Source organism: Gouania willdenowi, chromosome 13, assembly GCF_900634775.1.
Source record: "Gouania willdenowi chromosome 13, fGouWil2.1, whole genome shotgun sequence".
Lineage (NCBI taxonomy): Eukaryota > Metazoa > Chordata > Actinopteri > Blenniiformes > Gobiesocidae > Gouania > Gouania willdenowi.
The window spans coordinates 33648255-33675225 of record NC_041056.1 but is presented as its reverse complement, the minus strand read 5'-3'; the positions used below and the strand labels follow the sequence as shown (position 1 = coordinate 33675225).

General features: G+C 41.4%; 1 protein-coding gene across 2 annotated transcripts in view; it reads left to right on the top strand.

Moving 5' to 3' along the window:
- The window catches only part of sez6b (seizure related 6 homolog b), a 151751-nt gene extending 138900 nt beyond the window's left edge, over positions 1-12851 (top strand). Inside the window, exons 14-16 of one of the 2 annotated variants that reach the window (XM_028465518.1) lie at positions 2731-2839; positions 4616-4701; positions 11665-12851. In XM_028465518.1, the coding sequence (XP_028321319.1) occupies positions 2731-2839; positions 4616-4701; positions 11665-11681 (212 nt within the window). In that variant the 3' untranslated portion in view covers positions 11682-12851. Of the gene's footprint in view, positions 1-2730; positions 2840-4615; positions 4716-11664 lie in introns of both variants that reach the window. The other variant, XM_028465517.1, reaches the window with a different exon arrangement.
- The last annotated feature ends 14120 nt before the right edge of the window (positions 12852-26971 follow it).

Sequence of the window (26971 nt, the reverse complement as noted above, 5' to 3'; positions counted from 1 at the left end):
AGTCTTTGATAAAAAAAAAACAATGGGTCTGCTGTCCCATCATAAAAAATATTGTCAAATAATATATATATATATATATATATATATTTTTTTTTTAATATTCACAACACAAAATCTTTAATGCTCTCACACCCGGATGCAATAGTGTGGCGTTGCCAGCCTACAGGGGCGGGGCTGTCCAGTAGAGAGGTCACAGAGGAACGTGGTCCCACTGTCCGGGAAAACAACATCCTCTAGACCCCCAGATGGTGTAAGTCCTGGTGTGCTGTGGGATTTTGTGACAACCATACTTTTGAGGCAATCTGCCTGGGTGCATGTGTCGCGCCAAGCGCATGCTGGGTTGCGCTCATGCTGCTCCGTCATTGTTCTCCACGGCGAACCTCATCAGGTGAGCACAATCGCACTGATGAGAAAGTCACCCTGTGAACTGAGGGAAAAGCAGCGCACCAGCTTTTGGCCGTGCGCAGCGGAGCTGAGAACATGCACTGCACAATACGCATAGGAAAACCACTGGTGAACTCATAATGACTGGACTGTTAAAATGTGAACTCATCATTGTATAATTCATTTGCTGACTTAATTAAGTTGTTTATATAAGAAGAGGAAAATAGTTTAAAATTTGCTTAAAATCTGGTTTATGTATTTAAGGGCTAAAATAAGTTAGTATTCAAAATATAGCAAATTTCACCACCCCCCGGATGGTGGGAGCACCACTTCCACCCTCCGGAGCTATTGCACCACATACACATATATACACATAGGCTGGATGGGGAGCCCCGCTCCCCTCCATCCACCCTTTTTTAATAGCACTTCATACATTCACTAAACACATACATTCACTCAGGGGATAGGTTTCCCACCACCATAACAGGGTGGTGGGTAACTTCACACATTTGGGCCTGTCGAGTGGGGGCCGGGCCCCTCTGTTGATGGCTGCGCTGCCGTGTGGGGATCGGGAGGGTGCGGTCGGGCGTGGCGGGGCGGTGGGTCTGTGGGGGTATGTTGCTGGGGGCTCCCTTTGCGGGGTCTCTCCGGGCAGTGCCAGCCTGGTGGGGCGTGGGGGTGCCCCTTCCCTACGGGTGGGGCTTGGTGCTTGTCTCGTCTCCTGGTTGCCTTGGGGACGCGCCTCGCGGCGTGTGGGTCTGGGGTGGCCTGTCGTGCCGGTGTGGGGGGTGGGCGCGCGGGGGGGTGCTGGCCTCTGCGCCGGGGTCGGGGCGGGGTTGCTTGGCGTTCTGGGATGGTGCTCTTTGCTGGGGGGCGGCTATAGCTGTTCCGGTGGTTGAGGTCGGTATCGGTCGCTTGGTAGGTCTGTCCTGCTATCTGCGGGCTGGCAGGTGGGTGGGTTCTGCGCCTTTGGTGGGGGGCTGCTGCTCCGCATCGGTTGTGTGCCGTTGGGATGCCTCGCTCCTGCGGTGGCAGCCGCAGGTCGCCTTTGCGCCGGGAGGGGGCATTGCCCCGTCCCTGGGGTGCTGCTCTCGGTGCTGCTTCGGTTCCGGGTCCTTCTGGCCTGGGGTCTGGTCCCTGCTGGCTCTGGGCCCGCCGGCGGGCACCCAGCGGCTCTGGCCGTCTGCTGGGCGTGGGCCTTGGCTCAGCTGCTGGGGTCTCGGGCGGGGGGCTCTCTGGGCCCTCCCCTCGGGGGTTGGGTGCTTGGGTGTGGGTGGGTGGGGGGGGGGCAGGATGCTGGCGGGGGGCCTTGGGGTTGGGGTCGGTGGCGGGATGCGCTGGGTGCTTGGCTGCTTGGGGCTTCCTCGGATGTGTGTGTGGGGGGCGGTGGCTGCCTCTCAGCCTGGGATCTTGGGGGCGTCTGGCGGGTTGCTCGGCTGTGGGGCGGTGGCCTGGGGCTCCCTGGCTCCCACTCTTTCTGCTGGCCTGGCTGCATCTGCGGGCCCGGGGCAGTTCCTGGGTTTGCGGTAGCGGATTTTGGCACATATACTGGTATACGATGCACTGGCACGCCTTGGGATGTGGGATAAAACTCATACTAGGCTTAACTTCAGACACATTAATCCCAAATACCTGCTTTAGGTACTACCACTCACTCATTCCCCCTGGCCACAACATAATAAGCACAATATATTCTACAACTTCACATCGCACGCTCACGGTAAAACAATCTATTCTTTTGTCCTTTGGTGTGCTTTGGGCACAAAATGTTTGGGAACTACTGCTCTCGCCGTAACCCTGTAGCAGCTGTCCAGAGTGACTGGATTTCAGCATCGGCCTGCTGGTCGGCAGCCATAGCAGGGTAGTCCACACCCAGCTGGCAGTTTACTCGTGCTTGGGGGAAGCAGTCAGCCACTGCGTTGTTTATACCAGCTACTTGCCGAATATCTGCAGTAAACTCTGAAATAGCTGAGAGGTGCTTCTGCTGCCTCACAGACCATGGCTCCGAGGTCTTCGACATTGTGAAAGTCAGGGGTTTGAACTGGAAGTCCAACATCAACACTGTGTACAAGAGGACGTGTCGATTCTACTTCCTGAAAGAAGCTCAGATGTTTCAATGTATGCATCAAGATGTTGGAGATGTTTTACCAGTCCGTGGTGGCTGGTTCACTTTTCTAACAGCTCGGTTCTGGAGACTCCAACGAACTGGACAAACTAAGGTTTTTTGGTTGTCTGTCTAAATCTCATGATGAAGTATGGAAACTATGTAGTGTTACAAGAGCTGCTCTACAAGTAATCAAATCAGGGACTCTCAAACGTAGTGAAAACCATGTCTTGTTTCCACAGTGTCTTCTGCAGACTTAAGCATGGTGGGAGCCCGTGTTGCCTTTGCTGTCTTTCTCCCCACCCTACTTGTCCTCGCTATCATCACTGGGATCTACATCTACTTTTTTAGGCAAGTTTTTAAGCCAAACACAATTTGCAATGCTACAGAATGGATTTGATTATAATATTTCTAATCTTTTGATTTTTTATTTTTATTTTTTATAATACATCGCATCAATCCCATTAACTCAATATTGTGTTTCGTATGTATCCTGAACTCAGTGTAATAAACACCACTTAAAATAAATCTAAACAGAAGTCACTTTTGGTGAATAAGATCTCTCATGATTTAGGGAATCGTCAGTTCTTTTTTCTTGCTTGGTTGGAGTTTGGTCTTCTTTTGGCTTATTTCTTAAATATTAGAATCAGTTTCGTCACCACAGTAAAATTTAGTGAGTATGGTCCTGTCTGGAATATAAAAGAACCATCCAATCTCAGGTGCTAGTGCACCAATGGAATAAGCTTGTATGATGTTGGGGAAATTAGTTTGAACTGGCATGATATTTCTATCAGTGTAAATCTGTAGTGTGTGAATGTTTAAAAAGGCCATCCTACTCTCTCCAGATGTTAATCTGCTTGGTAACCTAACAAATTTCAGGCATGTGTCTGTTAATGCCCTGTGTGCCATTCGAAGAGTAAAGATCATGTGCCTGAATTCATTTAGCACATGATTTGATTTGGGATGTTTGAGACTTGCACATTTGTTAGAGGCTTCCAACTCATCCCATTCTAGGAACCCATTCAAAAACCTAGTTTGTCATAGTTTTAGTAATCCAGCCTGCATTCATATGTAGTTGTAGTTTAGTGTCCAACATTAATTATTTACATTAATTGACTACTTAATCAGTAACAAGAAAAGTAACCGTAAACAATTTACTTAGAAGTAGTTTCATTGGACTGATTTGCATAATGCCACATTTCTGTGTTTATTTTATTAAATGTAAGACAAGTGACCTGTTTATTCTCATTTGACAACTCTCTTTTGTACTTGGCAGGTTGCATGGACAGATATAAGAAATATTCTAGAATGTGTCAGAATGATCATTAATCTTCAGCCCTGCAGACAAGACAGAGATATTGGTCAGGACAAATGTCAGTACAAGAGTAGGTTTCATTGTCCTCAATGTGTTGCACAGTTTGTGGCAGAAGCTAAACTACACACACTATATGGAAAATGTAAATATGTTATATACAATGTCCATGTGTTGTATCAAAGGAACAGTGGCCCTGAGGTTTATTGAGTTTTGTTTTCTTAAGCTGTGAGTTGCTCTTTACAATGGCAATGAAAGTCTCTCCCGAGGCTGATTCGACCCTCCAGTCTTCACTTTTCTTTTTCTCAAAGACATACACGAGCCAAGACAAGCTAACAAAATAACAGTATTATTAGCTAATATTAGAAATATATGTTATTAATATGATGAGAATCCTTTCAGGTACTGATTAGGATACCTGAAAATTATTATGTCAAGTATATAGGTGGTATAAATAATTCAAGGCCATTTACATAGGGCTTTTTTAGGGAACAATAAATAATACATTCCACTTCAAAGTATTTTTTTTATCTTTGGATTTCATCAAAAGTGAAAAAAAAATGTTAATTAACACTAGTTTGCATTAATCTGAAGGGTGATATGTTTAATCGAAGGTAACTTTTATTTAAACAGGAAGGTCCCATTGAGATTAAACATACTCCAAAAGGTTGCATCCACAAACAGTACAAACAAGTTACAAATAGACAATAACAAATATGGTGACAAGATATCAACAATGTTAAGAGTTGATATGCTAGCTTGATTATACACTGTATTTAATTAGCATGCATGCATCCTGTTTCTCTTTTGCTCAGGATTCAGCAAAAACCTCAACGACTTTCAATCTCCTCAAACTTTCCCTACCAAAACATGCCTAGAGAATCTTTGTTGGACAACTCAGGTAATGAGAATACGGTAAGCAGAGTCTCAAACTCTTATTTCATACTAGCACAAACTTAAAATCATTAAACTCAATGTTTATTAAGAAATGTCTGTTCATTTATGCATTTTCTTTTTTCTGTATTTCTGCATGTTTTCAGAAAACTTACAGATGAAATGAAGCAGTTCAAGGGGCAGTGTGGAACTGTCACATTAGTATTAGTTTTCTTGATTCATGAAAAAAATGTTCCATTACAGTTTTTAACAGCTCAACAAAAACCACACACACACACTTGGCTCTTATATACATTATAGTCTCAACAGCCGTTAGGCTCAGGATAAATATCATGTACAACTTCATCAGTAAAGAAAAATAGTTAGTGAATACAAAAACAGAAAAGATGAAAAAAGAACAGCTTGTCTCTATAGACATGTTCTGTGGAAGACATCATCTTTGGAGTGCAGTTTACATGTTAAGTAGTGCAGTGGAATGTAATCAAGGCAAGGCAAGGCAAATTTATTTGTAAAGCGCATTTCATACACAAGGAAACTCAATGTGCTTTACATGATCAAGAAGTGCAACAGAAAACAATCAACAGCTTAAAAATCAATAAAAACATTTAAAATCATCAACAAACACATTACCTCAACAACAACCTCACCAAAAATCTCCCTCTCAATCAAACGCAGTAGAGAAAAAGAGATTTAAAAATGTTCACATTGGATGCTGACTTCTGCTCTGCCAGTTTGTTCCACTTCTTTGCAGCATAACAACTAAACGCAGCATCACCATGTTTGCTGTGAACTCTGTCCTCCACTATCTGACCTGTGTCCATAGATCTGAGAGACCTACTGGGTTCATACCTGACTAACATGTCACTGGTGTATTCTAGACCAAACCCATTCACAGATTTATACACCAGCAGCAGAACTTTAAAGTCTATTCTGAGGCTGACTGGGAGCCAGTGTAAAGACTTTAAAACTGGTGTAATGTGCTCTGACCTCTTTGTTCTGGCTAAGACCCGAGCTGCAGCGTTCTGAACCAGCTGTAGTGTTTGATGCTGTTTTGGGGGATTCCTGTCATTACAATAGTCCAGTCTGCTGGAGATAAAAGCATGGACAAGTTTCTCCTGATCTTTCTGAGTCATTAAACCTTTCATTCTGGAAACGTTCTTTAGGTGGTAGAAGGTTGTTTTTGTGATAGATTTGATCTGACTGCTGAATGTCAGATAAGAGTCAATCAGAACATCAAGGTTTTTGACTTGGTCTTTAGCTTTTAAAGATCAAGACTCAAGATTCTCACTGACAGCAGTCCTCTTTTTCTTGTTGCCAAAGACAATCACCTCCATCTTATCATGATTTAGTTGTTTTCACTCATCCAGCAGTTTACTTTTTCTAAGCAGTCACACAGCACTTCAAATTCGACCATAGTCATCTGGGTTCAGTGATAGATACAGTTGACTCAGTTGGTTGAAGACCACCTTCTCAATGATCTTGGCCATGAATAGAAGGTTGCTGATTGGTCTATAGTTAGCCAGCATAGAGGCATCCAATGTCATCTTTTTTAACAGAGGTTTCATATCATCTACTTTCAGGGATTTTGGTGCAGTGCCTGACTGGAATGAGCAGTTAATTATCTGACACAAATCAGTGACAATTGACTTTACAACAGTTCTTAAGGAAGTCTGAGGATATTGTGTCAAGGCAACGCATTGATGGATTTACCTGCTGAACAGTTTCCTCTATTGTTTTTGGGTTCACTGTAATAAACTCTAACATTGTCATTGACTTATCCCTCAGTGGTTGAAGCTGTTCAAGCTTTTTGTTATTTTGCTGCTTTGTTCTGAAATTCGACCTCATTGATTGTATTTTTTCATTGAAATATACAGCAAATTCATTGCATTTTCCAGTTGACAGTAATTCAGGGGCTGGGGGGTTGTTTGCTTTTCAATTACAGAAAACAATGTGCGATAGTTGTTTTGACGTTTTTAGCAATAATTTCAGAAAAGTATTGTTGCCTCGCTTTGAACAAGCCATCATTGAATTTACGCAGACTTACTTTGTACAGTTCTACATGATTTATAGTTTTGTTGTTCTCAATTTACGCCCAGCTCTTCTACAATCGGATTTCGAATTCTGCATTATCTCAGTCCTCCTCCAAGGTGTTTTCTCTGTGTTTGGTTTTCTCTTAGTTTTGATTGGAGCCATCACATCTATGACATTACAGACTTTTGTATTAAACTCATCCAAAAGATTATCACCTGTCTCAGTACTCAAGGTTGGTGTCATTGCTATGGCTTCCATAATCTGTGCACGTGTTGTCATTTTTATACCTTTTCTTAAAACACTCAAAAGTAGGGGAAACAGATATTACAGTCTCTAAATGAAAAGAGACACAGCAATTATCAGAGAGAGCTAAGTCTCTTACATCAACAGCAGAGATATCAACACCTTTAGAGACAATCAAATCTAAAGTGTGAACTTGAGTGTGTGTCAGACCAGTCACATGTTGTATAAGACCAAAAGTGTCCATTACAGCATAGAGTTCTTTGGCAGCATTGTCCATGTTATTGTCTACATAAATATAAAAGTAACCTGTTATTATTAAAAAGTTGTATTCAGTGCATACAACTGACAGCAGTTCAGTAAACTCATTCATGAATTCTCCAGTATATTTTGGGGGTCTATAAACAGCTAAAAACAGAACTCTTGAATCACCGTTCAGTAAGAACAACAGATATTCAAAGGAGATAAAATCACCAAAAATTATTTCTTTGCACTGAAATATTGATTTAAAGATGGCAGCAACTCCACCACCTTTCCTGCAAGTATGACACTTATTGAAATAGTCTTGTGGTGCAGTTTAATTGAGAATAGTATTACTGATACCATAATTTAACCACGTTTCATTAAAAGTCCAAATGATGTGTCAAAATAATATTAGTACAATTAACAGTGACTTGTTAACAAGAGATCTAACGGTAAGCTCATTTTAAAGACTTTACAGGAGACACTGGTGGACTTTTTAGAAGACATGTTATAGTAATCAAATTATTATCTCTAATAAGCATTTTGTTTCTCTTTCACAATTTTACCTGTGTTACCTGTCACCACAGGAATTAAAGAAGCTGCATTAATTCCATAAGGCCGACTTTTTCTGGTTGTTCCAACAAATAGAGGTATTACAGTCCGGACCCAGCTCACATCAGACACATGTCGCTATAAAGTGAACATAGCTGGTTGTCTGGATCATGCTCCTATTAGCCTGAGGAGAAGAGAGATCCTGAGCCTGGTAATGTCAAGGAAGGATGGGTGGTGGTGATTGGTTCTTTAGGGGAGAGAAGATGCGATCATAGGTAAATGGTGGGGTGTCAGTCTTGTGCCAGCAAGAACAAGCTCGTTCATCTGGGCTGTTAAATCCAAGAAGGCAAGGGTAGGAGAGAAGCTGGATGAGGTGGAAGTAGTCTCGTATGACTCTCTGCCATTGTACCTTGTTGTTTTTAATTAACCTCTGTTTTATTATCCTCTGTGTGATGTTGCTCCTGTTTTAATTTCAACTTTATTTGTACAGCACTTTGTGATTTTTATCTGTAAAAAGCGCTATATTAAAAAAAATGTACTTACTTACCTTGGAAGGGGTCTCCCGCCTATATCTGTCGATAATAAAAGTATTAGATATACCAAGAAGTAATGACAACGGCCCACCATCTGTATTAATATGTAGAATTTTGTTAATTTCTTGCTCTATGATGTGCCAAAACTGCTGGATTTGCCTACAAGACCAAAAGCAATGAGTGAACGTACCAATTTCTGTCCTACACTTTAAGCATTGTGGGGATAAACTGGAGTAAAATTTATAGCGGAGGGAGGGAGAAATATGCGCCCTGTACAGTATCATTAACTGAACTGCCTTTACTCTATTACAAACACAATTTTTGCATTCTTCCAAGCATAATCTCAGTTATCATCGGTAATACCAACTCCAAGCTCTCTCCCCCATATGCCTTTTAAAAATGATGTATTTGTCAATTCAGTCTCTTTAAGTGTGTTGTAAAAGGAGCTAACAGAGTTAATAATTAACAGTTGCCTGTCGTTGCTCCAGACAGTATTGTGCCTCTTATTAAGCAGCACCTTGGCGCCCTAAGTAGCTCGGTAAAAGGTAGTCTGAGGAACCTTGGAGTAACTTTTGATGAAGGGATGTCCCTAGAACGGCATTCTAAACAGCTTCTCAGGAACTGTTCTTTCCATTTGAGAAACATCTCTAAGCTGAGACACATGGTCTCTCATCATGAGCTTGAGATGATTGTGCATGCGTTTGTTTCCTCACGATTAGACTACTGTAACAACCTGTTTACATGCCTTAGTAAAAAGGACTTGGCTCACCTACAAGTAGTCCAAAACTCTGCTGCGTGGCTCCTGACCCGCACCCACAAGATAGCCCATGTTACTCCTATTTTAAAATCTCTACATTGGCTCCCTGTCATATACAGGATTAAATTTAAAATCCTGGTACTGACTTTCAGGGTTCTCCATGGTCAGGCACCTGGATACACTAAAGGCCTGATCCAGCCCTATGTCTCCAATAGGTGCTTGAAAACCTCTTCTCAGAACCTGCTGATGGTCCCCTGCACTCGCTTTAAAACTCGAGGAGGTGAATCGTTTAAAGCCGTAGCTCCTCGCCTTTGGAATGAGCTTCCACACACTCCGTGGATTATTTCAAAAATCAACTAAAGACATACTTTTTTAGAGAGGCTTTCTAGCCACACTTTTCTATCTGCCCAATGTAGGCTTTGTATGTACCCTTTTATTTCTTGCATTCTACCGACACTGTACTGGCATACAGTATGTACTCTTATTGTTATTGTTTTAAACTGTAAAATGTGAAGCACTTTGTGACCCTGGTCTGTGAAAAGCGCTATATAAATACATTTTACTTACTTACTTACTTTCACAATCTGTAATATTTTGACACTGGAGTATTGTGGTGTCCCTCCTGATGTAGTCTCTCAACTGCAAATAATGGAAAAAATATTTTTGTTGAATGTTGTATCTGTCCTGCAGCTGACCAAAGGACTTCAGAATGGAGCCATCTCATATCTTAGATTATTTATGCCACTCTTTGCCCAGTGGCGGAAATTATCTGTTATTTCAGGTGGAAAATCAGGGTTGTCACATATAGGAGTAAAAACAGATGTGAAACTACATCGTCCCTATATTTTTCTGACAACCTGTAACACCTTGCCCGTACAGATTGTAACTAGGTTTGTGCAGGCAGCATTTAATTGTGTGGACTTTTTGATAAATGAAATGTATTTCAAGGGGTATTTAGACATCAAGCTTTCAATGTCAAACCAGAGGGAGGAAGTTTTGTTATATATCCAGTCTGCTATAACACGGAGATGAGCACTAAGTTGGTACTTTAGGATGTCTGGAAAGTCTAAACCTCCTTTGGCAGACAACAGGCATAAAGTGGCTATTTTGAGGCGAGGCTTCTTTTTGGCCCTTATAAAGGAGCTAAACCAGCTTTTTAATTGTTGTACAGCCTCATGTGGAACTGTAACTGGAATCATTTGGATTGGGTAGAGTAGTCTGGGAAGAATGTTGATTTTTAGAAGGGCCACTCGGCCCAGCCAGGAAACAGGGAGGGTGCTTCACCTCTCCAAGTCCAATCTAATTCGCTCAAACAGGGGCAAAACTAACTTTGTACATTTGTTTAAGTTGGCATTATATGTGTTCTTAGATATACAAAACCATCTGGTGACCATTTAAAGGGGAAAGGTGATGGAGTCTGGAATTTTTGTTTCAGACTGCCTAAAGGCATAACTTCCGACTTTCCAAAATGTATCTTGTAACCAGAAAAAACACTACTATTATTAACTGTTTCTATAGTGCAAGGGGTAGATATTTCAGGTTTTGTAAGGAAGGACTTGGGTCTTTTGCCTCACACTGCTTAATCTGAGCGCCTTCTGGTAAGCATTTTGCCGAACATACATGCAAACTTAAGAGACAGACGAATAGGCAGACATGCACAAAGAAAATAGATGCCCTTTGATGGATTCAGTTCTTTTACACTAATATACATTACTAATTAGATATGTAACGATTCACTCAACTCCCGATACGATTCGATTCACGATACTGGGTTCAAGATATGATTCTCTCACGATTTATTTTACAAAATGGGACTGTAGACAAATGATTACTGAAAAATATTCCTTAAAAAATACTGTATTATTTTCCTTTTATTTTTCATTGCCAAAAGAATCCCTTGATAAACTATTCAAAACAATGCAATTTAACTAAAAATAAATCTTGAATGAAATAAATAAAGGAATAATACAAATGAAGAAGCCTATTAATTTCAATTCTGGTTCTATAGTAAACAATGCAAAACTGCATAATAGTTATTTTTCTTTTTTGTATTTTGTGCCTTAACAATTGGACTTTAAAAACCTGTCATTTCACTGTATTTACGTCAGAAATGTGTTTGGACCAGCAGAGGGCACTGGTAACCCAGTGGTCGGTTGGCATGCAGATATTCATGCAGTGAAGAAGAGATGCTATGCGCTAGCAGACAGAGCTAATAGAAAAACGTGACTTTTACAGATATTCACGTAATATTACAGATATTCTTTCGGTGCTAAAGGGGTAAGAAATCATTTATGAACATGTTTAAGAGTAGAAGGCGGCCAGAAAGAAAGTAGTAGCAGATTCCGCCCGCGGCCTACACTGCTGGACAAGAGAAGGGATAAATATTTTCCGCCCTCTGCTGTTTAAAAAAGTACTGCGATTCAATTTTCAGAGCATCGATGTAAATCGTGATACCTATGAATCGATTTTTAACTGCCTTACGATTAATCGTTACATCTCTATTACTAATAAATATTCTCACCTTCATCCAACAGCTGTAATTATAAGAGGAGTTATGGTTTTACATATGTGTAATAACTTTTCTAACAAAGGATGTGTTTTTGTTTTTTTACAGGAAACCAGGGAATATGAAGTTTCAATCTGAAGATGTCTGAGTACATTAATCATAGAATCTGAGCAACCCTCACACCAGGAGCAGCTTAGCCGAGTGGAAAAAGCTCAGTCACTGGTTTATTTTTCGAGGTCTTTGAACAAAACCGTCCAGCAGCAGAACTCAGTATGAATAACTGTGGTCAAGTGCAAAGGACCAGCTTAAAAAAGCAATGGATCTTAATGAAAAGTCAAGGAAGTACACACATTTGTGATTAAATATATCTTTTTAGCCACATGGAATTTACATAGTGGAGTTTGAGAAATACTGAACCATTCAATAAACAATCCAGATGGTTGAATGACCTAAAATTAGGTGTTAGAAGGTGCCTTCAAAATAAAGGTCACTAAAGATTATTATTTTTTATTTAGACTTATTTGAGGCAGACTGCCAGATTGCAGTAAATCCAGGTGGTGTCTGCTTGTGGTGGCCTAGTTTAATTTAATTATTAAATGGGAGTCAGCAAAACATAGTGTGTCTAAATTAAAACACAGAGTGTCTCTAACCACAGACACAAGTACAACTGTTTCATATTTAGTTGTTGATTTTTTTAACAGCAACCCAAGATTCTTGAGTTGGATTTTCTCAATCATTTCTCATATTTTTTTCACATGCTTAACATTGTACCATGTGAAATGTTTGGATGTTTTAAGTCTTGAAACTTATGTAAAAGCTTATGTTTGACCTGTTCACACTGTGTGATGCCACTTTCTGATTAAACACACTAAAATAGCGTTTGATGCCTGTCGTCATGTTAAGAGTGCTGACCACTAAGCAAACCAGGAATCTCTTCATGTTTTGTGCATGTATGTTTGAGAGTTATTTGAGAATCATCCTCCCAGATTCATATTCTAATCAACAATCATCTAAATTTTGTAGTATTTGAAGCCTCTAGATTAATTGATTGTTTCTAGTCCACAGATCAGTACCATTAGACACCATTCATACTGAGGTGTAGAGTTGGTCTGCATTTACGTATATATACACTCCTTGATGCTGGCATCAGTTGTTTCATTCAAAAAGAGGCTAATAATTAGGTATAGCCTCCTTCCTCCTAACCTCCTTGTTCCTAACACTGCTAGACTTAGATTATCAGTGCAACTCCATGTGTCTTGATTGGTGAATAGATAAAACACAAATACTGAAATTGTGTTGAGTTGTCTTTTATTTTACACAAAGGTCAAGTGTGTTAAACATCTAATAGTGACGAGTCCATCAAAACATCGCATTGTGAAGAGAAAGCTTCATCTCTTTGCTACTGCTTTAACAATAAAAGATAACATTATTTAAAAGGAAAAGAGTAAACAATTACTGAAATATCTTAGAACTGCTGTCTTGAGCATCATCACATCTTATACATGATATCCCTGACTCAGATCAAAGAGTTGGTTTACCAAAAGAAGATCACACACTTTGAAATGTGAAAAGTGGGACCATCTGCTTTCATTGCTTTGCTTTTTTTTTTTCACTGACGATGATGTTTAACTGAATTCACTTTGTATTCATCTTTTTACTTAAGATAAAAACAAAATCAATCTGTTTCTCACTCAGGGAATTATTTAGACATAATGAAACAAACATAGGATGCACAGAGGAGCAGCACATCCCCCTCACAGCAAGAAGGTTCTGAGTTCACCTTCGGGTGAACACTTTGGTCTTTTCTTTGTAGAGTTTGCATGTTCTCCCTGTGCTTGAGTGGCTTTTCTCTAAGGATTCAAATTTCTTCCCACTATCCACTTAAATAACTATTAGGATAATTGGAGATTATCTTGTATGTATTAGTGTCTGTGTGCATGTTGCCCTGTGATGGACTGGCACCCTATTTGGGGTGTATCCCCATGACCCTAAAAAGGAGGAAGTTGGTTGCAAACAGACATACAATCTGTTAATGGAATGAACGTATGAACATTTCTTTAAAGACATATGGATCAGTTAGTCTTTTTTTGATTTTTCAACGTTAAGAAAGATATTTCCACAGTAAATGATTGTGAATAACAAAAAAAAATCACTTATTTTGTTTTTTTTTTTATCAACATCTGTTTAGAGCTGAAATGAAATGTGAACTGGAGTGAATATTTGCACAGAAGAGAAGTGCAAAGGCTGACCTGAGTCTTTGTAGGGCTTAGCCTGTTCTTAGATTGGATCGACATTTCCTTTCAGTTGTTTACCCACGTAAGGTGATATTATTCTTTACCTCAAAGTTATTCCTCTTTCAGACTTCAAAATATATTGTTAGTGAATCTTTTGTAAAAGATGGTTATGAAATGTTTTAAATTAGTAATTCAGATATTCGGTTCATACAGTGCAGTGTAAGCTGATTTCAATCATGCCAACATTTTAAGCAAAACCTTAGACCTGTTTATGCCAGTCATTAAATATTACATTGATTGAACACACTATTAACTTAAATAATATATTTACAAGTAACATATAGAAATAATAAACAAGTTACAACATTTAAATAATATAATAATTGTATTTGTCATTAGGCATTAATAGTCTTTGTAAAAAAAAAAACTATTTCAATAGTTTTTTAAAGCTATAGGGAGCCATTGCAAAAGAGTCAAAGAGCCACATGAGGCTCCAGAGCCACAGGTTGCAGCAGACCCATCAGCTAGCCTGTAATAAGGCTGTAGAAGCTAAACCTATAGAAATGCAAAATTGTGCCTTCTACATCTGGTGGTAAAACTTAGGTTCAACATTGTGTCTACAAACACAACTTGTTATGAGCTTAACATTAAGCATAAAGTCAGCGGACATTGAGTTGACGTATAGGTCATAGCTCATATGATGTTGTCACGCGTTGAATGCCAACAGTGTTTGCTAGCTTCCTTACTTGATATGCAACATTTGCGGTTGGCATTAAATTGCTAAACTGACCCGATTAGGAAAGGCTACTCTATTTATCTGTGATGATGTCCACCACACTGACAGGGCTGGGAGTGGGACTCGCTTCAATTTGTCCGAGGAGGCCGACACTGGCTGCTGCTGTTGTTGACGTGATAAGCTCAAGATCACGTAGGTTATCAAACACGGTACATTGTGCGTGGCTTTTAAGTAAACTCCATCTGTTCTTTTATCCTCTCGCGATCAGTTATGAGCAACAGGTGTGCTGAATCTGCTGATGAGTAGTGGCACTGATGTCAAGATCAACAACCGGGGAACGAGGCACCAAAATGAGGCACTGAAATGTTTGTTCTTATTCTGTCTGTACCGTTTTCGTCAGAACTGGTGCCATATTGGTACCGTGTTTCGGTACCCAACCCTAGTCATCGCGCTGGATAAAACAATGTATTAAAAATCACAGAACTTAATAAATATATGAACATCTTTTCCCACCTTTAATGTGACAACTTAACAAATGTTGAGCTTTTACAAAAGTATATTTCTCTTTAATAAAGTTCAGAGATTCTCATAGATGTTTGCTCATATTTTATTTGTGAAATTTTGAAAAAAAACTAACCAAACAAACTTTTGTGCCCAATCAAAGACTCTGCCACCATCTTATACCATAGCTGGTAATATACAGTAAGTGCACTATGCTGCAGCTGGAACAGAGATGAAGGCATTAGTCACAGCAGATGTACAGTCAGGGCAGGGACTAGGACTAGGACTCCTCTCATCATGGAAATAAAAAAATAATAATTGTAAAAATGTGTCAAATCTTTACATTTTCTTATGTTTTGTTTTCTGAAATTTCATTTTGAATCTCTTAAATCTTTAAACTTATGTAATCACTTTGCCCACTGCATCACATTTCCCATTCTGGAAAGGTGAGGTTGCAGCCAAAGCGCTTCATTTAGCATTCTCTAACAAACTATGCTGCATAATGTTAGATTAGCCTGGGTTGCTAGCTTTCTGCATGTCCCCAACCTAATGTTTTAAACACTTATTATACCGCCTGACTTTTCAAGATCATAAAAATCTAACCAATAAAATGGTTATTATGCTGTTGTGTTTGTATATTGAGGGGCAATAGGTTCCTGGCATTTCATGACAAATCAACCATATGTGCTACAGATTGGCAGCTTTCAGCAAAACGTTTGTATGTTTAAACTAATTGGAAATTATGAAGTCCATCACACTGATTTAGTCAAAAACTGTAAAACTGACACATTTTAGCTAACTTGCTACAGCACGTCTTCAGACTGTCTTCAGACTGTCTTCAGACTGTCCTACACAAACAATCCTCACAGATTTTCAAATTTTAGCCAACAGTGCATCAAAATGTTTCACCAGAAACAGTAATGTAAACATATACTTGCAAATTCTTGCTAAATACATTTTCAGTGGTCATTGAAGATTATGTGGGGAAATAAATCAGATTTTTATTTAAAAAATTGAATTTTTCTCAGCATTTTGAATTTCACTCTCATACTGACAAATATATGACATATATTTGACATATAGTCAATGACATTTTTAAACATCAGTTTTTCACTTATGGAGCCAATAAAGCATTGTTAAAAATAATTTAACAACATCTTCATGCTGCCTAGTTTAATTTTTTTGTGCAGCTACATGTGACATTTCCGTGTGCTAACTAGCTCAGTGAGATAAAAGATGTTGCATCATTAAATAATTGTAGATCAATTATGTGTTTGACTTATTAATTCAGTGCCTAATCATTGCAGCAGTAGAATTCCTATAATGAGAAGATTTTTTTAAACTAATGTACTGAAGAGTTGTCTCTTGCTTATAAACACATGGAGATAAAGCATTGTCTTTGGTGACAATGCTTTATCTCCATGCTTTTGGTCACCTTTTTTCATCTTCTTTCACTCTGTTTTTTTGTTTAGAATTGCCTGGCCCTGATCATTGCTGCGCAACAGTTGAAAGTCAGTGCCTCCTCCATCCATTAACCTCATGTCTGTCACAGAGCCACAGCCATCGTGAAATGAGGGGTACCAGTCAGAGTCAGCGCCAGACAAAAGTCAATGGGGGCGCATTAAGAAAAGGGGGGTACAAATGTTTGTTCATTTGTTCAGTAATTCTATAGCTGTATACATATGTTTGCCATTTAAAAACACTGCACTCTAAACAGCAGATGAAACCCTATAAGAGTATGGAGGAATATAACTTTTTTGTGAGTGGGTGGGTCCACAACCTCGGTACCAAACGGCTCCACAAATATTATCGTTTGGTCTTCACCAGGGTGAGTGATTTTTCTTATATTATTTTATGTGTTAATATGCTAGCAGCCAACAGTAACGGCTATAATGTAAATAAACATACAAAACATCTTAACAACTATGTTAGCCTGACAGTCAAGGATATAAGAGGTTTGTTTGTCACATACATATATACTACTACTGAATAATACTTTGTGACATGTAGTGAAATAGCATTTGGGTGTTCAACTTTTACTGTGCACAATGTGTAGGGGTGAAAGAAGGCAAATAATATAGTAAATGAGCAGTTAACGACAACCTAATACTATATAAACAACCACAAAAACAAAGTTAGCTTGCTAACATACCTCTGACAAAGTGGTCGTTACAGACACGGCCATCAGCAGACTACTGCTCCCGACTTCAGACGTAGGTTTAAAATCCACTTTTTACGGCATTGTTCTGTGAGCCTTTTACATTTCTCACCTTTGTGAATGACAATCTTCGGTACTCTAAAAAATATATTTTCCTTTTCTTGGTTAGAATGATTGGAGCAGCCGTAAACTACACAAAACATGGGCATTTTGATTATTTCAGACGGCAGATGCTCAAGGTCCTAACTTCTTGTCCGTCATCTGAATTTCGTGCTCTCGTGATGCAACAATGTGATGTCACATGAAAGCAACCTATTAGTTGTGCTGCTTCCAGTGATGTATATGCACAGTAGGGGGACGGTTCGCAAATGCCTCCCACCCATGATGCCTACACTGGTACCAGTTCTGACTTTGTTGCTTATTTGGCCACTAGACCACAACAGGATACACTTCTACTTTGATGATGTATGGGGTAATTAAATTTGTACTATGCTGCATCTCAGTTAATGAGAAAATTGAATTGCAATGATAACTCTTTAAGTGCCTACGAGAACAATTAAAGACAAAACATCCAAACACCATGTTGTTAAATCACATGTCAATTTAGGTATTTCCAAAGAGGCTATCTGATTATATTTGATGTCTAGTTTTACCATCTAACATAGTGCTTCACGCAGAAGTCATGTGATACAACAATGTTTAGGACCTAGCTAAACCCTGGGTGGAATTATTCCACCTATTAAAATTTGATAATAACAAAACTAGGGCACACGTTTAAACCAATAACTTTAGTTTTCTAGCTTTGCCTCCCTCTGCTGGTTAAAGTAACACACTACTAGACATAAATAAACAACCATGTACATGTTAACATTCATATAATGTCCGGTCTTTACTGCATTTAAAGAAACAGAGATAGGGATCTATACTGGCTAATCCTGATATTTATTGATTTGTTTTATCCAGTGTTGTGCTTGTTACTGAAAAAAAGTAACTAGTTACAATTGCTAGTTACTTCATTCACAAAGTAACTCAGTTACTATTTTGATTAACTTACACCAAAAAGTAATGGGTTACTGGAAAAAGTAACTTTTGAATTACTTACTTTCATTTATTTTTTGGGTCATTTGTGTCCATACAGCTTCATATCAGTGCTGTAACATTATAATAATCCACTGTTGATCAACTGTGCCCCTGTATTAACATTGTTTTGGATAAAAGCCTCTGATAAATCAAATGTTATTGTATCCAACCCTACAGTTTCTAATCATTTACATTCACAGAACTAAACTCTGCTCAGTATTAATCTTTACAAACACCAATCTGATTCAAACACTAAGTATTCTTTCAATAATAGTTTATTTACCTGAGACCAGCATAAACTGAAAATGTTCCAAGGAATTGTGAAATAAATAAAACACAAAACAACCTGAATATTATTCAAAATCAAAGATCAAGAATTAAAGTGGCTTCAGCATCATAAACGGTTGTGTTTAGCCTTAGAATGTTTCCCTACAGCTTAAGTACAAAAACTAGCAATAATGTTTAACATAAACACAAAAAACCTTCAAAAAATAAATAAATGAAAGCAATCCGAATTAACATTCAGAATAAATTTTGACCAATTCTGCAATAGCAACGGACTGCATATTTACAACAACATAGTATCGTGCGATAGTTTGGCGGACCTGTCCCTGGATAACAGTCACAGGCCATTAAAATCCATACGCTGTTGCTTTGGTGCAGAGGCTTCCCTCACATCCATCAACGCAGCGTTAGCTTAGCTTCACCGATGCATCTTTTGGAGACAGATGAGTAAAATAATACACGTATTTCTACTCTGAGAAGCACGTCCTGCTTTCGCATTGACTCGCCATGATTGGTGCACGTGATGTAAAAAGGAACACGCTGACAATACTTCTTCTTCTTCGGTTTTACCATGTTTGGCCCGCGTCCCGCAAAAATATGTAGCGACACTGTAAACAGGAAGTACATTGCAGCTAGCAAAGTAACGAACAAATGCACCATATTGTAATGGTAACTCCGTTATTTCTTTAAAAAATATTCCGTTACAGTACTAGTCTGTCAATAGTAACGTTGGGCAGAAACGCGTTACTTGTAACAAGTAAAGCGTTACCGCCCAACACTTATCTTTATTTAACCAGGTTAGTCATTGAGATCAAAGATATCACTTACAACAATGACCTGAAAGCAGTTATTTTTCTACTTGTCTGCACATGCTGTCAAAGGTCATCACTACAAGAAGTACAATCATTATGAGACAGCAATGCATGTTTTGCTATTGCAATGAAATAAATTAATTTATTTTATTGCTTAATTGTGACCATTACGAGCCCTCCCCAAGGAAGGGTAAGAAACATTTTATTATATAGAGGATATAAAAAGGGAGAGCAGTGTCATACCTAGGTGGAGGGGAAGGTGGAAGGGAGCAGGAAGGTGAGACTCAAGGCAGGAAATAGAAAGGGTGGGGAAGAATACATTATTTTGCAATAGAGTGAGATGTGAAGTTGTAGTAGAACATATTGTGCTTATTATGTTGTGTAATCAAGCCAGTCTGGTGACAAGTGTGAAGCATAGCTATAATGGTGGTGGCTGTGGACAGAGGGAAGGAGTGAGGGTTGTTGTTCCCTTTTTCACCTAAATATGTGGGCGCCGCAAATGGCTGCTCCGGTGTGTTGATGTGTATCTTTCGCTGCAACTACCAAGTCAAATCCCTTGTATTGTTCTAAACTGTACCTGGCAAATAAAGCATTCTGATTCTGATTCTAATACCTAAAGCAGGTATTTGGGATCAACGTGTCTAAAGTTAATCCCAGTATGAGTTTATCCCACATCCCAAGGCGTGCCAGTGCATCGTAGACCAGTGTATGTGCAAAAACCACTACTGCAAACCCAGGAGCCGCCCCAGGCCTGTAGATGCAGCCAGGCCAGCAGAAAGAGTGGGGAACAAGGAGCCCCAGGCCCTAGCCTCCCAGATGCCCCCGAGATCCCAGGCCGCGAAGCAGCCACCGCCCCCACACACACATCCGAGAAAGCCCCAAAGAGCCGAGCACCCAGTCCTCTACATGGCGGCCCAGCCATCAACAGAGGGGCCGGGCCCCCACCCGACAGGCTCAAATGTGTGAAACTACCCACCACCTTGTTATGGTGCCTCTCCATTCCCCAATGGAGAGGCACTTACCTACTCCTTGAGTGAATGTGTGTGTTTAGTGAATGTATGAAGTGCTATTAAAAAAAGGTGGATGGAGGGGAGCGGTGCTTCCCATCCAACCTATGTGTATATATATGTATGTGGCGCAATATCTCCGGAGGGTGGAAGTGGTGGTCCCACCCTCCCGGGGGTGGTGTGTTGAGGTGTAATTAAAATTGGAGGGGCAGCCAGAGGTGGGAGTGTCGCCCCCGCGCCACTACTTAGTAGCCCCCCCAAGGGTTGGGTATATGAGCCAGACCAGCTGGAAGTGAGTGAAGTGTCCATGTAGGAGGCCTGTCTGGTATGAGCCCGGCCCGTCTACATGGCGGGCCACCGGAGAGGGTAGATGGCGCAGACGGGCACACTGCACTGCAGGCCGTAGGGATGCGCTGAGCAGCAAAGCCGGAGACCGACCCCGCGGCACCCCCCAAACCATGCGGGACCCCCCCACCCCCCAGGTGCAGCTGGGCACCAGCCACATCCCCCAGTGATCTAGGGGGCGACCCCCACCCCCCGCCAAAGCTGGAGGTGGCCGAGCAGGAGAGAGCCCCCCCACTGAGGCCACCCCCAAGCAACCACGCAAGAATAACCCCAAGCAACCACGCAGGCTCCCAGCCCCAAGGACCACCCAGATGTGCACGGAGGGGGCAGGAGAGCAACATCAAATAGCCCAGGGACCACGAGAGCACCCAAAAGGGACGCCCGCCCACGCAGAGGCACCCAAAACACCCCGGCAACCCACCCAAGCCACCCAGGTCAAGGCCACCCCACAAGCCCATGGAGGTCCAGATCTACAGGTAGATCAGCAGTTAGGTTTAAAGACTTGCTTACCCAATGTCTCACAGTGATGACCCTCCAGTTACAGGCCCGCTTTCTTAACCATCAGGCCACTACTGCAGAATGGCTTCATTCGGGATATCCTGCAACTAGGCTAATGGGCAGGCTTGGCTTATCCTGCAGCTCATTTAGCAGAGTTTGAAATCGATCTCACAGTTTCCTACCATTATTCTAAATTAAACATACATTGTTTAACATCAGATGAAGCACTGACATAAAACATCTATGTCCATCTTTTAATAAACCTCATTACTGTAATTATTTTGTTCTTTATTTTTTCACTCATAAGAAAATATTTACATTTTAAGTGTGGGTGTTTATATTCTTAATTTCATTTATACACAAGGGTAGATAATATTAAAATTTTCGATTACTCAGAAAAGCCCATTGATAAGACTGCATGTGTGTATAAAATATTGACTCAGTAAAAAATATCTTATTCCAGCAAAATGTGTTTGGCTCCCTTTCAGCACATTAATTTAATTATTAGTTCCTAGAAACTACTCAGCAAAACACTTAAAGCCTTTCAGTGTTTTGCTGAGTAGTTTCTAGGAACCTTCGAGTCAAAGCACTAATAAATGATGAGCCTTTATTATTTATTAATGTCTTACTAAATCTGTAATATTATTTGAATGCTGACAGGTGTAAAACAAAACAAAACAACCAAACACATATAGGTCGGCTTTCATCAGAAATGCTTAAGTTATTCATGGATTTACTGAAAAACGCCAACTTAAAACATTGGTCTCAACATTCCATTACTCGGAGTAAAACCTATAGCACATGCGTCCTCATGTTTATAGTCAGTAAACCATGCCTCAGTGGTAGTGCGGGTCATCCAATAATTTAAGGGTTGGGGTTTGAATCTTGCTCTATCCAAGTCACTGCCATTGTGTCCTTGGGCAAGGCACTTTACAACATTGCCTTGTATAAATGGGTATGAATTGTGCATGAATGTTGGTGGTGGTCAGAGGGGTCGTTGGCGTGAAATGACTGCCACGCTTCAGTCAGTGGCTGTGGCTACATTGTAACTTCCACCACCGGTATGACTGATGTGAGTGACTGGTGTGAATGAATAATGGTTTCTCTATGCACTTTGAGTCACCCTAAAAAAAAAGCACTTTAGAAATCTAAGCCATTATTATTAAATATGTGATTGTGATCCATGTTGCTGAAGGCAACCATGAATGCGCACCGATCATAAACAGTTACAGCCAGCTTGATTAAGCCGCTGCTTATCAGGCTGATCTAAGTTTGATGAAACGGGAATGGCCAGCATGGTCAAAGAGGGCTTAAGGCTCAAACATACTTGGGCAGAACGTACACGAAGCGGACTCAGTGGAAGTCCTTGCAGAGTCTGCCAGACCAATAAAGTGCAAAGCTTAGATTTTATGACCACGCGAACTCCACTAAGCATACCTGGTGTAACACAAAACACTGCTCAGCATGTATTTTTCACAACGTTTTTTGTCTTTCTGTTAGTAAAATTAATAAATTGATAGTTGATAGTAATTTCATAGTGACAATTTCTGATAATTCAGGTCAAACTTTAAACTTACCTCAGGACATTAATAAGGTTTTTCATGATTATTATCAAAACCTAGACTCATCCAACCTAAACCCTGACCCTGAAGATATTAAAACCTTCCTCAATAACTTAAACCTACCACAGCTCACCATAGATCAGAAAACCACCTTAGACTCACCATTAACCTTACAAGAACTACAAAATGCTTTAGATAGCATGTCAACAGGCAAAGGACCCAGTCCAGGTGGGCTCCCTGCTGAATTCCTAAAACACTTATGGTCAATGCTGGCTCCGCTCTTTTTCAGAGTACTAACAGAGATTAAAAATAAAGGTTACGTAAGAGGCCACATGAATACAGCAAACATTAAATTATTATTTAAAGCAGACAAAAACCCTATGTTACCCTCAAGCTACCGTCATATCTCACTTATTAACACAGATGTAAAAATTATTTCCAAAGCACTCACTTTCAGGTTAGAGAAAGTAGTACAGTCAATTATATACCAAGACCATGAGGATTTATTAAAAAGACACTCCACAGAAAGTGTTAGAAGACTATTTAATTTGATCAACATGGCACAGAACTCTAAAAAGAAAACAATAATCTTGTCACTTGATGCAGAAAAAGCATTTGATAGAGTCAACTGGTCATTCCTCCTTGCTGTCCTTGGCAAATTTGGCTTTGGAGAATCATTCATACAATGGATCTCCACCCTGTACTCTAAACCTAACGCCTCAGTAACCACAAACAAAATAACATCCCAAAGCTTCACACTGCAGAGGGGAACAAGACAAGGCTGCCCACTCTCACCTTTGCTTTTTGCAATATGATGATATTTTACTCTATGTGGAAGAACCCCGATCCTCATTAGAAGAAGTATTTAAACTAATAAACAGCTTCTCTAAATTATCAGACTATTCCATTAACTGGTCAAAATCATCAATCCTTCCATTAACAAAAAATTAATGGAACCCGGCAAGCCAAAACCCACAATACCCCACCCCCACAAATACAATTAAATATCTAGGCTTAAATATATCACCAAACCTAAATGAATTAATTAAACTGAACCTAGATTCGCTGTTGGATAAAGTCACAGAAGACCTGCGGAGATGGAACAATCTCCCCATCTCACTCCTTGGCAGAATAGCCTCAGTTAAAATGAAAATCTTACCTAAAATAAACTCTGTTCTCTATGATCCCACTGAAACCACCAACACAATGGTTCAAAAGATTAGATTCTGCAATTACAAAATTCTATGCAAGGAATAAAAAACCCAAAATAAGCCTTTCAACCCTTCAAAAAAATAAAAGTGAGGGTGGGTTGGAAGCTCCTAATTTCACAAATTTTTACTTAGCAAACCAAATTCTATATTTAACAGAATGGCTAAAACAGAAAGAATACCGCAACACCTGGCTAGAAATAGAACAGCTAGACTGCAAACATATTAAAATCTCTGACCTCCCTTTTATCACTGCGACCCTCAAACGTCATAACTGCTTTAAAAACCCACTGATTGCCTCCACCCTGACTGCGTGGTGGAAAGCCCTGGACATTAAAAATGTTCAATTAAAAACTAGCATGCTGTCTCCAATCTGGCACAACCCCGACTTTAGAAACAGAAAAACACCGCTCTATCTAAAAACATGGGAAGAGAGTGGAATTATTCATCTCCGAGACCTCTTCGAAAATGATAAGCTCAGGACCCAACAGAAAATGTATAAAATGGGCTTCTCCCCAACAGACATCTGCTCTCAGTGCACCCAGGGAACAGCTGATTCATATTTACATGCCGTATGGCTTTGTTCGCCAGTTCAACAGTTTTGGTTTCTATTCACTGAAAAAATGTCCTCCATTTTGGACTGCAGGATTCCTCTATCTCCAAATCTGTCTGTTAGGAGACCTGACTATGCTTGATATTCCAGCAAACCAATCGCAATCCATCCTTGCGGCACTCGCCATTGCAAAAAAAAACAATTTTAGTGAATTAGAAAGATAAAAAATTGTTAAGCATAAACCAATGGCGAAATCTCCTCATAGAACTTATTTCCATAGAAAAGATGTCTGCTCTCAGAAAAAATTAAATAACCTTCTTTGAGGAGCGTTGGACTCCTTTTCTAATTGCATTGAATCTTGGTTTTTCGATTTTAGCCTGATGATCTAGCCTGCAAGCGACTGCCAGCACCACTCTTTACTAACACACTGATCTAACTGTAGTCCTGGACCTCCATGGGCTTGTGGGGTGGCCTTGACCTGGGTGGCTTGAGTGAGTTGCTGGGGTGTTTTGGGTGCCTCTGCACGGGCGTGCGTCCCTTTCGGGTGCTCTTGTGGTCCCTGGGCGGTTTGGTGTTGCTCTCCTGCCCCCTCTGTGCACATCTGGGTGGCCCTTGGGGCTAGGGGCCAACGGGTTTCTCTGCCACTCTTTCCCTTGCTCTCTGTCCCCCTGTCGCGTCCTGCCACCCTCCTCCGCCTTCGCTCTGCACCTGCTCTCCTGTTGGATTTGGCGTGGGGGGTTCCTGTCAGCCCGGGATGCTGGTGGGGGGGGGTGTAGCCTTCGTTTGGGGGGCGGGCATTGCTGCTGCGCCGGGTGGTTGGCTTGGGGGTTGGCTCGCCTGGGGGCCTGGGGTGGTGGGGTACATGGCTTTGGGATGGGGGGTCTGGGGTGGGGGTGGCTACTCTTTGGAGTGGCGCTTGCGTCCTGGGTTGTTGGGTGGCACTAACCCAGGACGCACCCTCTCCGGTGGCCCGCCATGCGGACGGGCCGGGCTCATACCAGACAGGCCTCCTACATGGACACTTCACGTCACTCACTCCCAGCTGGTCTGGCTCAAACACTTGTTGCACCACACTCACATACCCAACCATTGGGGGGCTGGGGATTGAGGGGGCCGCCGCCTGTGCTACTAAGTAGTGGCGCGGGGGTGGCACTCCCACCTCTGGCTGCCCTACTAATCCCTCCAATTTTAAATACACCTCAACACACCACCCCCGGAGGATGGGACCACCACTTCCACCCTCTGGAGCTATTGCACTACATACACATATATACACATAGGTTGGATGGGGAGCACCCACGCCCTAACATGCCTGCGGGTGCGGCGCCGGGTGGCCTCGGCTTGGGCGGCACCCTGCGAGCCGGGCTCTGCGGTGTGGCTGAGCCCTTTGGTGGGGTGGGGTAAGGGGGGGCTGTCTAGGGCTCATCGTGAGGGCGGCATCAAGGAAAGGAGATCTGGCATGCTCTGGGGTGCTCGGTTGGTGCGCCTGGGGTCCGGCGGGGCAACTTGCAGCATCCCCTTGGTGCCCTCGGCGACTATGGGCGTGGTCGTCGTCCTTGGGGGCGCTGCTCTTGGTGCTGCTTTCGTTCCGGGTCCTTCTGGCCTGGGGTCCGGTCCCTGCTGGCTCTGGGCCCACCAGCGGGCGCCCGCCGGCTCCTCTGCTGGGGTCTCGGGCGGGAGGCTCTCTGGGCCCTCCCCTCGGGGTGTTGGGTGCTTGGGTGTGGGTGGGTGGGGGCGGTGGCTGCCTCTCGGCCTGGGTTCTTGGGGGCGTCTGGGGGGCTGCTCGGCTGTGGGGGGGGGGGGGGTCCCTGGCCCCCGCTCTATCTACTGGCCTGGCTGCATCTGCGAGCCCGGGGCAGTTCCCGGGTTTGCGGTAGCGGTTTTTGCACATATACTGGTCTACGACGCACTGATGCACGCCTTGGGATGTGGGATAAAACTCATACTGGGCTTCACTTTAGACACGTTAATCCCAAATACCTGCTTTAAGTATTTCCACTCACTCATTCCCCCTGTCCACAGCCACCAACTTCAAAGCTAAGCTTCACACTTGTCACTATACTGGCTTGATTACACAACATAATAAGCACAATATGTTCAACAAATTCACATCTCACCCTCACTGTAAAACAATCTATTCTTCCCTACCCTTTCTATTTCCTACTTTGAGTCTCTCCTCCCTGCCCCCCTCTCTACCTAGGTGGAACACTGCTCTCCCTTTTTATATCCTCCCTATAATAAAAGATTTCTTACCCTTGCTTAGGGAGGGCTGGTGATGGTCACAATTAAGCAATAAATTAAATCAATTGATTTTATTGCAATAACAAAACATGCATTGCTGTCTCATAATGATTGCACTTCTTGTAGTGTTGACCTTTGACAGCATTTGCAGACAAGAGAGGAAAAAAAATAGAGTTTTTGTTAGGACCAGGCAGC